Below are 12,965 nucleotides of genomic sequence, written 5' to 3'. Positions count from 1 at the left end.
GAATCGAGAAGGAGTTGAGGATGTCGAGAAAATGATAGACAAAGGTCTGGGGAAAATCAAGTGAAGGAACTTCAGTAGGGAGAAAGAAAGGAGGGCCGGGGGAACAAGGTAATTTCAACATCTTTTATGGTTATGTTTACAGCAAAGTCGGGCGCAACAACTCGCCTCTCCTACATGTTCTCATGACCGAATTTGTTTCCCGCTACTCTTCCAACGAGAAATCGAAGGGTCCACGTGTGCAGTCTTCATAGGACGAGGGTGCTTCGGTGTGGAAGCCGTAGAGTGAGGATTCAGAAGGAGGTGTGTTGCCCTTGGGATCAACTGGCTTATTCTATTATTGCGCTTGCCGCGGAAAGTGTTGATGATCAGTTGTGCTTCCATATCTATTTGGCACCAATAACTGCTTAACGACGCGACGCGACGCGACGCGACTCGTACGCGTTGAGGCCTAAGGCACCCAATGGACTGATTCAAATCGCGGCGTCAGGCTGCCACGTCCGCCAGGTACGGATGCCCCAGCGCCTCTCTCGCCGTCGGTCTCTTCGTATGACCAAGAACTAATAAGTACTCGATAAACTCGATCAGATCCTGCGGCACACCTTCAATCTTCTCTAGCTCCTGCCGCACCGTCCCTACCGTAATGAATTGCTTCATCTCCCCCGTCTCCAGGTCCTCGTATTCCTCTTTCTCCAGCGCCCTCGCCAGCGAGAACTCATCGAGGAAAGCCTCATTCACAGGAGGTGATATCGGCCCTACGAGGCGAATGATTTTGGCTATGCACCATGCCTCGGTGTTATCATCTATGATCTTGTCGCCAGCGCCAAAGACGAGCCTTTGGGCAAGCCAATATGTCAACTTAATAGTTGTTAGATTCCATAATCCATCAGTGAGGTTTGGCTGGTACGGAGAAGATTACCGTAGCACCGAGGGACCAGACGTCGGAGCTATGCCAACACCCGAGGCCACGCCAGACTTCGGGGGCACGGGTCGGTAGGCTCTGGATTCGTGTATCATCGTAGCCTTCTCTGAGCACTATTTTATTTTTTAGTCTTAGTTGTTAGGTAGATAAATGCTCTCTTACTATTTCCCAAATCGCCCACTTTGACAACAGGGCAAGCACTGTCAACGTTTGATAGCAAAATATTATTCGGATTAATATCTATAAAGTTAGTAAGGATACCTCATCTTCGTCTATGCAGGTAAGGTTTGGGGGGATGATACCTGAATGGAAAGCACGATAAGTTTCTTTCAGAAAGGCAAGTGTTTCCAGTACTGATCTTGCGATCACACGTGGGAGCTTAGGCTTGGAGCAATACCGAGAGTATGGCACTGTGCGAAGATTCTGATCCATCCATTTGAAGACCATGCACTGTGACTCCAATGGTTTCTGGGAGTCAATGTCAAAGCCAATAACATCACGGAGCGCTCTTATGGTTTTGCATCCAGCCATATGTGGGAGTTCGTAACTGTTTCGCTCACGGTTGAAGACATAATTCATGGACTCATCTGTCTCTGTCTTGACCACGGCACTATAAACAAGTCAACTGGCCATCGAAAAAACATCGTGGGTTTTCATGATAAACGGACAATTGTTGGGCGCCTGTAGGTACTTTCTCGGAAGTACCGCCAAGGACTGCGGCTTTAAACACCGTGTTTGTTTTCAGCGCCTCAATGATTTCGTATAGACCATTCTTCCCTTTCAGAATCTGACCAACGCTGATCGGTAGCTTCGACATGGCAAGAGGGACGAACAGCTACAGAATTGTCGATATACGAGAGAAACAAGAAGCAAGAATCGCGTGCAATGAGGTAAGGCATAACTGGATAATGGCCGTTGGTGCCTGAAAAAAACGGTTGGCTCCAAATGCTACCTATAAAGCGCCATTCATACTCGAGTAGCTACCGAGACAGGACGTGGGAAATGCATAAGCTACAAATTCCATGCTCGTTGCGTGCATGTCATATAAATTCTCCAGGCATCTTAAATGAATGTCCGACCTAATGTGCCGATAAGCGACCATGCAATGCTTGTGATACCAGGTAAGTACCTAGGTAGGTAGAGATATTACATTACCGCACCAACAACGGAAGACGGCAGAGGCTCCTTGCTATAACTGGATTTGAACAGGAGTTTTAAATTCTAATGGACTTCTTGCAGGAGACTGGGTAGATTAGGAAGCTGCGTTGGTTTCAGATGGAAATGGCCCTTTTCAGCCTGTCATAAGGTGCTATCGGTAACCTCCTATAAACATAGTTAAACCCATTTCTTATTTGCAATACAATTTAATTCGAAGCCCATTTGACTCTTTAACTTTTGATCTCAAGATAAATCCGCGTATTCGCACCAAAACATAATCTTAAGAACATGTAATATCTTCTATCTCCACTTGCACTGGTGTTATCATTTTCGACTAACCAACAGAGTAGTGTGGTCAAGATGTGTGAGGTTTGGGTCACCACCAGCAAATATAAGAACTGTACTGCAACTCCGAAGCATGTGATTATGTCACATGTTCCAAAGTCCTGCCCAGATATGGGAAAGGTTGGGCATCCTGCGCCGAAAGATGTTCATATGGGGTCATCAACCGTCACAGGCGGGATTTGTCCAAAGTGTTGAAGTGTTGCATCTGTAAGCTTGAAAGCCAACTCGTTAAAATGAATGTGGTTTAACTAGAAAACAGCCGAGAGGGATCTATTACTTATAGTTGATATTGTTTGGAGGGGTTTGCACGTGATATTTGATGACGTAGAATTTCTACCTGTGCATTTTATTGAGATTAGCTGCATTCTCAACAAAATAATTATAAAGTCTACTAATTCTTCTAATTCTTTTAATTCTTCTAATTCTTCTAATTCTTCGCTCCCCTATAAAATATCACTTCACGAACTCGTAATGGCTTCAGATTCATGTCACGTCATAGAGGTCGATTTATACTATCCAGAGAATGTGAAAGACGTACTAGGGATGGGTAGTAGCTGCTTTATAGGCCTTGTTAACGATACCACGGTCATGAAGTACCCCCACCATCCAAATGACAATGCAAAACTTGCGGCTCTGGCTATTGAAGCTCAAATATTAGAGGCGATCGGAGATCACGATCGAATTATTCGCTTGAAGGGACGGACTAGCGCAGGCCTCTTGTTAGAATATGCATGTCACGGATCTCTTGGTCGATACCTTAGCTCACACAATCCAACAATCGAACAGCGGATTGCATGGGCTACCCAGGCCGCAGAAGCGGTCTCATTAATACATGAAAAAGGCGTTATCCATTGCGATATTAGTGTTAACAACCTCCTCCTGGATGCGGAACTAAACATCAAACTGTGCGACTTCCAAGGACGCCTTCTTAGATCGGATAGGAGTGTTAAGCTAGTTGGCCTCTCGTCTGAGAATGTGAAGGCGTCTATGCCTCGAGTCGATCCTAATCACGCAGATGAGAAAACAGACATTTTTGCCTTCGGGACAGCTTTCTATCAAATTATAGAAGGTTGCGAGCCTTTTCCCGAATTAGATTCTTTTACCCAAGAAGAGGAAATCGAGCAGAGATTTGTATCGGGTCAATTTCCCACGGTGCGGTATACCCTAATAACAGCTGTTATTCACAAGTGTTGGAGGGGGGAATACAACTCTACACACGAAGTCGTTGGCGACCTTGAGAAGTTGAGCGTCGTAAGTCAAGAGAAAGCAGTTGGTATAGAAGGATAGCAAAGCTGATAACCTCCAAGTTCAATCCCTATGATACCCGTCTATCACGTCAATGAAGCTATGGGACTTGTGAGTACCATGGGCAGGCACGTGGCTGTACGGCTCTTGTTGGACTAGGGGAACCAAAGAATACTAATAGAGGGGCCGGCGCTATACCAGGTGGGCTTCCTCGGTGGCAAGTTGTTCCCCGGCACACTATCGCTTTTGTCGAGGCCATTGGTTTATCCTGTAAAGATCCTCTAATGAGATCGTCACATCCCGTACGACAATGTTTCTACCTCCCGTTACCGTGGCGCTTAATGGACATGTTTAAACCCAATTCTGCGTCTGATATGAGCGCATAGCCAGCAATGACCTTGACGAACCGCTCTGGCTCTATGGATATCGAACTTCGCAGAGAGCTGTACGGACTAGATCTGTCAAAAACCGAAAGCGGCATCAGACTTCCGCAGATTGTAAAGCCAGGCACGAATCGCCGACCAGGTTGACTTCCAAACACTTCCCGTGCATAGCCCGCTAATTATAATAGTGTTTGGTTTGCCGCTTAACCTCTAATACGACGTTCCACCGCCAGAAAACTCCACCGGTTTTCATGGGTTTAAATCACTGCAAAGATCAATTACGCACCCCCTTGATGATGGCTGACAATACGACCATTCCAGAAACCTCCGAAGGTTAAACTATCTCCTAGCCCTTCAAAACGATCTTGTATATTGACAGCTCTAGGTACCACCTTACCTTCCATCCTCAAGTGCAAAGTCGTCCGTTATGGGGACCAGGTGATCAAGTCAGGGCCCTGACATACGGCCGTCGGAGGCAAAACCCATGCAGTTCATTGCGGCGAATACTAGTATTCCTGTTCCCCGAGTCTATGACGAAGGTACGGAGCCCACACCTAGTTTCACTATGGACTATATGGAAGGGGAGAGATTGGATAAAGTTTGCAATGGGCTTCCTGAAGAGGAGAAGCTAGATCTTGTAGGTTAGCTTTAGTTCATACTTTCTGAATGCAAGACCTCAAAGGAGAGTACATCGGATCACTCGATCGCGGAACAGCAATTTATGGGCGGAGATTCAACTTGGAGGGCGGTCCATTCGATATGGAAGTGGAGTTCATCCACTTCCTCTTGTCAGACACACTTCGGGTTGCTCCACAGATACTTCGCGATATTGCATCTTGTTCCTTGCGGACGGATCATAAGGCTGTCTTTACTCTCGGCGATTTTGCACTCCGGAATATCAATGCCAAAGACGGACAAGTCATGGGGCTTCTCGGTTGGGAAAATTCGGGATGGTACCCAGAGTACTGGGAATATGTAAGGACTCTTAACGGATCAGACCATCGTCTTAGCTGGTATAACTACGCAGGGCAGATATTTCCAAATTGCTATGAGGCTGAGTATATCAACGATCGTTTCCTTGGATCACTTCTTCGCCACTAAGAATCTACAGATGCAAATATAAAATTTCACTTGTTGCTGTCTTGTTCCGGTCCTATATAATGATATACAATAAACGCGTAACTTTGATGGTTGAAGTCGTGAATCTTCTCTCGCTTCGCGGAACGGGTGATCCCCACCCCTTAGCCAACCCCCTGACGTTAATCCAATTAGAAGTACGCAAGTAACACTATAAGAAACTGGACGGAACAAAGTATTAGGTAGTAGTGATTTTGATGTAGGATAACAGGTTATTCGTGCCCCAATCGACTTTGTATTTTTCTTTTCATTGAGCTATTAAAAGGATTTAAATCCATGCAGAATGAGTCTGAATGATTGATTCGAAGTGGAACATTCTCGAGTATCACTTGAATCGTTATTATCACCGCTGTTTAACTGCGCGGCCTCTAGCTCTAGAACGACCGGCCCATCTATATATCGTGGAATCGCAGTATTACTTTTCGAGCTTCGTAGAGTAACGCACCTAGATCGGCCCTATACTCCGGCGAGGGACAGCACCATGGTTATCCTCCCTTGAGCATCTCCCATTCATCTTAAGTAATTCTCCTTTCTCTTCTACTATCTAAAGGATGGTTGTTGCGACCTACTCATGGCTTATTTAGTGCTCTTATCTCCTCTCTCGACAATTATTTAGGTCCCGCTTCTCGTTGGCAGCTTTGTTCTTCATGGACTTCTTCCATCCAGCTTGCGACATTCAACCAAACCGCTCTCTAGCCAACTTCATAGACCTTGTCTCCATATCGTGTCTCGGTTGAGGTGTATTGCGATCTTGAGTCCGCCTAGGTGTCTTGGACCTCTTTGTTATCCTTGACTCAATGACAGCTGCACCGCGCGTTCTGGCGATTCTGATAACGGGTTTTACAGGCTGCGATGCTGCAGTGTCGGGCGTAGACTGTTGCTTTATGTGCATGCGTAATAGTCCATTGCGCTCGTTTGCAGGAGGTGGGTTTATCTCTTCCGGGTCTTGATTCGATGATGTAGGTGTCGGTAGAGCCGACGGCGATGGCGATGGCGACGGGGTATAAACTTCTGCCAACTGGTGTTGGACTAACGTTTGGTAGGCCTCGCGCATATGTTCCGGCGTCGCTCGTCTTGCGTCCTCCTTAGTCATTCCAAATCTGGCGTATTTCGCAAGGCGGCCTCTCTCCTTATCCTCATGACCTTCCCAGGCCTCCCTCAGACGAAACTCAAATTCGATCCCGAAGCCAGGCATGGCAGTGCAATATGCATCATCCGGGGGATTTGTTTGAGGTCGAGGACAAGGAATGGGGGACTTGCGCTCGACCGACAATTGAGACTTTTGAGGCCAAGGCATCATTAGCGGCCATCGGTGCACAATACGTTAGATTCATGGCGTGGTTGTGCGTGATGTACTGTTTAGTGCTGTTGGGTGTGGTGGAATGTGAAGCGATTCGCACTGCAGCAACCGAGCCAACAGCAACTGCATCAACGTCCAACTCATCCTTTCTCTACTCCCTTCTCCATAATTGCTCCCCTTTTTCTTTTGTATACTTAAAGATGAGCATCCGCTCTATCTCTCCGGAGCTAAGCAACGCTCCACTTTAATATTTGCAAAATTGGTTCCTGCAAACGTCGAAGCCCAACTCTTCAGCAGCCTTGTAGAGGCAGTTTTGTTTCACAGCAGCTTCACGAAAAGAAAAACTTCCAATTATCCCATGTTGACTAAATCCAAGTCTCCGAAACCTCGGAGCGGCTATGTTTACTTCTGGTGACGAATGTCATTTTTTTAATCAGCTATGTAAGCTTTGTATTTTAGGACTGAGTGTTGAAACAGGCGGGAAAAAACAGTGGTCGGGAAATATGGGTAGTTGAGGCCCTTTAGGGCGTTTTATAATTACTAAAGGATACAAACAAAGATTGATTTATTTACCCCAAAACACCAAGTAGAATGTTGCCGCTTTTGGCCCAGCCTTTCGAATATACAATCAATCATCCTCGCCCTCCAGTTGAAGAAAAGGATCCTCAAGCAGGTCCTTGGCTGTCCTTCTCTTTTCCGGCTGCCATTGGAGCATTTTGCTCACGAAGTCTAGGAACTGCTGGTTTTCCACTCCTTGAAAAAGAGTGACGGTCTCAGCAATTCTAAGGTCTCGCGGGATCAAGTCCTTACGGATAAATTCTCCTGGTGGGCGAACGGTTGTCAATACATAAAACTCTCCGACAGGGCAGGTACATCTAAAACTTACCATTATCATCGAAAAATGGGCCTCCAAAGTACTGGAATGCGTTCCTGCACAACTGTCCTTTGGGGTTCTGAACTTCGGGCGCGAAGGTCAACTTGCGGAAACTTCTCTCCCGCTTAAGGAGAGCCATTAGAGGTGGTCCCAATAGTGCAGTCATCTGCGCAAGATGGGCATGCGCATTGTAGTGTCCTTCCTCGTCCTTAAGGTCGGTAAATAGATCTTTACCTTCCATCATATTCCATATCTATACTTGTCAGAGCCATGGTACGGAAATAGCACACACACAACGACAAAGAGGGAGGGAATATACCAACACACCCATATTCCATATATCCGCACTGTATGACCATCCAGTTCCTAGAATGACTTCCGGCGCGCGGTAGCGGTGGGGTTGGACGGGATGAATACGGGCGGGCCCATCACCAGACTGTGCGAGGTCCAAGTCGGCAATCTCTGGAAGGATAAAGTAGTCTCGAAGTGGCCCGAATTCACTCTGTGACAGATAAGTGATGTGGCCATCGTCCATAACATGTCGAGGCAAGGAAATTTGTCTCTGCTGCTGGACGAAATCTTCCAAAACTGACTCGCTTTCCAAATCAACCAGGACATTGTCATCTTTAAGGTCTAATATGTCCCGTTAGCTAGTCAGATTCTGTTTATTTTGAGGGGCGGGGGCGGGGGCGGGGGTAGTAGAGTGGTGCTTGTTCGTAAGGACATCAGACTTTCCAGTGTGAATGAGATGACATTCGGAATGGAGATAGTTGAGGCCCTGCAAGAGGAGAACCACATAAAGCTTAAGGAGTTGGCGGGGCAATCGCCTGTTCTTAAACCGGCGCTGGAAGTCATACAAGGTTTCCCTCATTGGACGATAAACCAAACAGATATGAATCCCATGGGATCCATTGATTTGAAAGTTGTCGATCGGAGTCCTGATGTAGCCGGCGCCAGGATGAGATGGGTTGGTCGAGGCAATGCGCTGGGAGAGCGTTAACTCGTGCTCAGCAGCAGCGATGCTGCCATATGTGCAGGCTCCTATCTTGACGGCGACATAACGAGGAGATTCGACCTCGTTGAATCTACTAATGCTTAGCCCAGCTGAGAAAAAAGGGTGACGAGGTCCACCAGAGGCGTACCGCCACAGATCTTCTGCCAGCCAGAGAGTAGAACCAAACCCCCATCCTAGCTTGGTGATTGCCTGGTATCTGTTATTAAGGACGTGGCCCGAGTGCGTCGAGTAATAGTCATTTGGGCTGTAGTTGGGGATTGTTTCTTCGTCGATAGCTTCGTGGATCATTGGGGTGGGTTCGGAGCTAGGAGTGGACATTGCTCTCGCGAGAGATGGCCGCAGACCCCTAAACCGACGGGGAAAATATGATGAAGGTTGTAACATTAATTGGAAGCCGCGGAAGCACGAGCCCTTTTGTGCTGCCATGACGACCTAGATGGGAATGTGAAGCAAACGCATCGAAAAATAAAGATAGAGCACGCGGTTGTGTTTTGTTACCATCTACAGGGGTGCCTCAGCTCAGTATATTCAAGTCCCGCCTCAGGCCCACGTAGTGAGAAAGCACTATCTTCTAAATCCATAGCAACGATTTATGGACAATATAATGTTACCAAGCTGAGTTTTACGTCTCCTACAACATCATAAGTGCCTTTCAATACCATACCCCTTCCACAACAAAACAACCAAGTCAACAAACCACTGCTATCTTTGATACTACCTATACTCAGTTCGATTGTTGCGAATCAAAAGGAACCGACTTACCTTTCTCCAGTTTCTATACCGGAAGTGTTCCACCGTCCATTCAGAGATCAAAATATTACTTTCCGTCCCCCGAAGGATAATTTGTATACCTCGACAAAAGATATTGGGTCTACAGTTGGACAACGGGGGCGATGTGTAATAAGTTCAGCGGCATTTCCTTTTGTCCCAAAATTGTTTAATGCCGATTCTGTCGCATTGTGGACTACGCTGGGAAATGATATATTTCTAATTCCAAAGATGGAGAAGTTGCCACAAGCAGAAGCAGAGTTGATTTTCAATAGTAGGAAAACTAGATAAAGAATATTAGAGGGTTAGAGCCACGGCATACTGTTTCAACTAATATTAACATATAAAGTTGAATTAGATGGACAAGCTAATGCCGCGATACCAAATTTGAGCCATCTTAAACTTATAAATCCTCTCTGGAAGACTTTATATTAGTCGCTTTCGGAGAATTACGCTCTCTTGTTACTCCCAGAAGACTTCTGCCATTTATAGGCTTACTTAAGCCAATAAATATCTTCTCTGTGTTCTACAAGCATGGAATCAAATTTCAAAGGCCCTCACCGCCCTGGCCGCTCGAAACGCAACGGAACTGTGCTGCGATGCAAAGCAAGTATGTATCGGCAAGGAGCCTTACTTCTTTGAGCCGCTCGACACGCAGCCAAAATCCACTCACTCCTATGTTAGGCAAGAATGGAACCAGCGCTCTAGCCGCTTTCAGTCGGTCGAGATGCAACGAAAGCCCACTCACTTCTATATTAAGCAAGCAGGTAATCAGTTTTCTCACCGCCCAACGCTCGAAACGCAACGAAAGTCCGCTCGCTGTTTCCAGAAAAACCAGAATCAGACATCACCCGACTGGTCGAAACGCAACGAAAATGAACAGCTAAGTCAGGCAAGGCAAGAATCAAAGGGTTATACCCATTTAGGTCGGTCGAGATGCAACGAAAACCCACTTAACTTTTATATTAAGCCAGTAAGTAACCAATCGACGCTCGACATGCAACGAAAACCTGCTCTCTGATTCTGGAAACAACAGAATCAGATATCACCTGACCGGTCGAAATGCAACGAAACGTATTGCTACGTTAAACCGGGAAGGAAGGAAGCGGGGCAAAAAGCTCTGACCGCTCCGCTCGAGACGCAACGAAACTGCCTCCTACGTCCAGATTAGGTAACATCATGTGACAGTGGAAATACAACAAAACTCCTATATACCTGCTTAGTAAAGGATGAAGATTAAGCAAGGGAATCACGTAAGACGCTAGAATCGTAACGGAACTCTCATATCTAATACTTTCCAACGTGATAAAGATTAAGTAAAGGCCCACGTGATGGTACAAACGCAACGGAATTGTAACGAACATGTGCTGTAATCGTGTCACAAAGATATAGAAAACGCGGAGGTATGCAACTTGAATGGAATCGCTCTTTGTGTGGCATGAGGGGCCCCTATTTGACCTAGTCAAAAGGGGCGCGAAGTACGTAGTAGCTACTTAGCTAATACTACTATTAGGTAGGAATCGATCACAGAGTAGGAATAAATTCTTAGTAGAAAATATACCCAAGCACAAAAAGAAAATCCCAAGGACTCTCTCGGTCGAAAATTTGATTTGATCCTTTTGATTTTAATCTTCCGTTACCTTCTGAGATATTCCTTGATATGTACCATATGTAGGTATATTCTGCCGCCACTTCAACGCCATATACAAATGTGTGAGCTCCGTAAACCTGGAAGGTCTCCAGTACCTTGCCCCAAGCCAGCCATCCATCCACCCACCGAGGTATATATATATATATCTCCAGCCGCCAACAAAAGTAAAACGCCATGTATATGCCAATATCCCTATGCGTGCGCTTCGTAACCCCATCTACTTGGGTAAATGCAAAACCGCCCTATACTCCAAAATGCAAAATATAAATACATCTGCCGGCCGTGAATGATCATATCACATCGCTGCGTAAACCATCCCGGCGCCTACGGCTGCCATGGCTCCAAGATTCATTGGGGTCCCTGTTCGTTCGGCTCCCCCCTTCGATGTCGCTGCAGCGCCAACGCCTAATGTGACGGTGCCGGCCATCTGACCACGCTGTACGCCCGCTGAAGCGGATACCGGGTTTGCGACCAGTGTGGCGGAGGGAACAGCAGCACTACCCTTCGCAATCTCGAGTACATTAGACTTCGTGGCGTTGAAGTTGGTCTGCGCGATCGAAATCTCGTTGTTGGCGAGGTCATACACGATGTAGGCAGAGCGCATGAATGTATCTCCCATCACGGCTGTGCTAGATCCCGCCGGAGCGATGCCGAAAACGCAAGCTTTGGTTCCATCGGAGAAGGTGAGTGGCCTTCCATTGTTAGAGGTAACCGTGATGACTAGCTCGTCCATGGGAACTGCGATGGTGGGGCCGGAGAACGAGAAATTCAGTTTAGTAGTGTTCCCAGCAAGGCTGCAGGGGACGTAGGCCACGCCGTCGGAGGAATCATACTGGGCGCCAACCTTCTCATATATAGCTGCTGTGATCGGATCTGGGAGGTAGGATAGAGAGGTTCCCGAATCCAGGAGTACGGCTTGAGCTTGATTCGCTGCGATCACGGTTGAACCGAACGAGATTGCAGTCATGGTGACCAGGAATTCGGCAAACTCGCCTTGCTCTGCCTGGACGGGCAAGGTTGCAAGCTCGCCCATAAATTGTTCCGTATCCACGCCACCGAAAAGGATGCTGCCGGTGCTCGCATCGAGATCATTCAGCCAGAGACTATAGGCGTTGGACTGGATGAGTCCTTCGGCAACCAGCTGTGCGGGCAGATTGTTGTAGGGCGACTTTTTAGATCTTCCCACCTGGACTTCATTGATCGCGTAGCCAATACCCAAGATACCCGACGTCGCCGAACTCACATATCCAATGCCGAATTGTAATCTCTTCAAAGTTGAGGAGCCGATGGTGAAAGTATCTGACACATAATCCCCAGTTGCGCCTGATCCATCAACATATGATATATTGAAGTCGCTAGCGACATATGAATATGTTGACGACGAGTTCGCGTCGTATGAACCCGCTAGCTGGCAAGGTTTTGATCTCGCCGTACATAGCCTCGACTTAGGCGTGTTCACCCAGAGATCGCTACTTCCGGTATCAAGATGTAACCGCACAGTCTGTGGTGGGGTTCCTAACGTCGCATTCGCAAAGTATAATGTTTCCTTGGGGTTAATTAGCAAACTGAGAGTCAACCAATAATTTCTGCCTACACTTACCTGGTTGTCTAACGTTACTTGGGCAACTCCTCTCCTCCGTAGCCGATCTCTCTGGACCGGGTCTGCGACAGGTATTCTTTCAACAGGGAATCCGACAACTCGTGGTGGGCCATCCGTCCTCTTTTGCAGCATAAGCCCTTCGGTGCACGTCGATAATAGGCCCAGGGCCGTAGTGACTGTCGGTAAACCCTTCATAATCATTCAATATGTGTTCCCTGCCGCGTGGCTTGCTGAAGCTCAATATGCAAGTGTTGCGCCTGGACTGAGCCTAGTGGAACTGATGGTGGAGTGGTGTTTCTTCCTTCCTCTCTATAGCACACAGAAAATAACCACAAAGCTTTAAGATGTAGATTATGGGGAGGGAAGTCTTTCTGTGTCCACGACGAAATTGTGGGGGTGGAAGTCTCCGATGATATCGAATGGCGGGGCTTCCTTAGCTGCTAATGCTCCACTCGGGGGAAGGCTGAAGGGCGAATAATAATATTGGAGATGCGACGGGGGCCAGATCAAAAGATGTACAGAAGTTCAAAACATATGGTTGTAATGCAAAACGAGACAAAAGAGTAGAAG

The 12,965-nt window shown here is 47.0% G+C and overlaps 6 protein-coding genes across 6 annotated transcripts; 2 read left to right on the top strand and 4 right to left on the bottom strand.

Annotated features, from left to right (window-relative positions):
- Window positions 1-483: 483 nt before the first annotated feature.
- BP5553_07271 (CMGC protein kinase) lies at window positions 484-1,736 on the bottom strand (the record flags this gene model as incomplete). Its single annotated transcript, XM_032015894.1, has 5 exons — window positions 484-855; window positions 917-1,032; window positions 1,082-1,159; window positions 1,222-1,529; window positions 1,588-1,736. The coding sequence occupies 5 exons, from the start codon at window positions 1,734-1,736 to the stop codon at window positions 484-486; spliced, it is 1,023 nt and encodes a 340-aa protein (XP_031868163.1).
- Window positions 1,737-2,893: 1,157 nt separating this feature from the next.
- Window positions 2,894-3,765, top strand: BP5553_07270 (uncharacterized protein; the record flags this gene model as incomplete). The annotated part of the gene is made up of 2 exons (XM_032015893.1): window positions 2,894-3,673; window positions 3,730-3,765. The coding sequence occupies 2 exons, from the start codon at window positions 2,894-2,896 to the stop codon at window positions 3,763-3,765; spliced, it is 816 nt and encodes a 271-aa protein (XP_031868162.1).
- Window positions 3,766-4,615: 850 nt separating this feature from the next.
- BP5553_07269 (Kinase-like protein) lies at window positions 4,616-5,151 on the top strand (the record flags this gene model as incomplete). The annotated part of the gene is made up of 2 exons (XM_032015892.1): window positions 4,616-4,691; window positions 4,724-5,151. The coding sequence occupies 2 exons, from the start codon at window positions 4,616-4,618 to the stop codon at window positions 5,149-5,151; spliced, it is 504 nt and encodes a 167-aa protein (XP_031868161.1).
- A 712-nt stretch (window positions 5,152-5,863) lies between these two features.
- BP5553_07268 (uncharacterized protein) lies at window positions 5,864-6,484 on the bottom strand (the record flags this gene model as incomplete). Its single annotated transcript, XM_032015891.1, has 1 exon — window positions 5,864-6,484. The coding sequence occupies one exon, from the start codon at window positions 6,482-6,484 to the stop codon at window positions 5,864-5,866; it is 621 nt and encodes a 206-aa protein (XP_031868160.1).
- A 631-nt stretch (window positions 6,485-7,115) lies between these two features.
- BP5553_07267 (uncharacterized protein) lies at window positions 7,116-8,802 on the bottom strand (the record flags this gene model as incomplete). The annotated part of the gene is made up of 5 exons (XM_032015890.1): window positions 7,116-7,309; window positions 7,374-7,614; window positions 7,681-7,994; window positions 8,115-8,446; window positions 8,504-8,802. 5 exons carry the CDS (start codon window positions 8,800-8,802, stop codon window positions 7,116-7,118), a joined length of 1,380 nt encoding a protein of 459 aa, XP_031868159.1.
- Window positions 8,803-11,090: 2,288 nt separating this feature from the next.
- BP5553_07266 (uncharacterized protein) lies at window positions 11,091-12,590 on the bottom strand (the record flags this gene model as incomplete). The annotated part of the gene is made up of 2 exons (XM_032015889.1): window positions 11,091-12,341; window positions 12,396-12,590. The coding sequence occupies 2 exons, from the start codon at window positions 12,588-12,590 to the stop codon at window positions 11,091-11,093; spliced, it is 1,446 nt and encodes a 481-aa protein (XP_031868158.1).
- Between the last annotated feature and the right edge of the window lie 375 nt (window positions 12,591-12,965).

The sequence above is a fragment of the Venustampulla echinocandica genome (assembly GCF_003357145.1).
Source record: "Venustampulla echinocandica strain BP 5553 chromosome Unknown scaffold_5, whole genome shotgun sequence".
In the NCBI taxonomy this organism is placed as follows: Eukaryota; Fungi; Ascomycota; class Leotiomycetes; order Helotiales; family Pleuroascaceae; genus Venustampulla; species Venustampulla echinocandica.
Note: the sequence above shows the minus strand (reverse complement) of the source record. Positions and strands in the feature narration are given on the sequence as shown.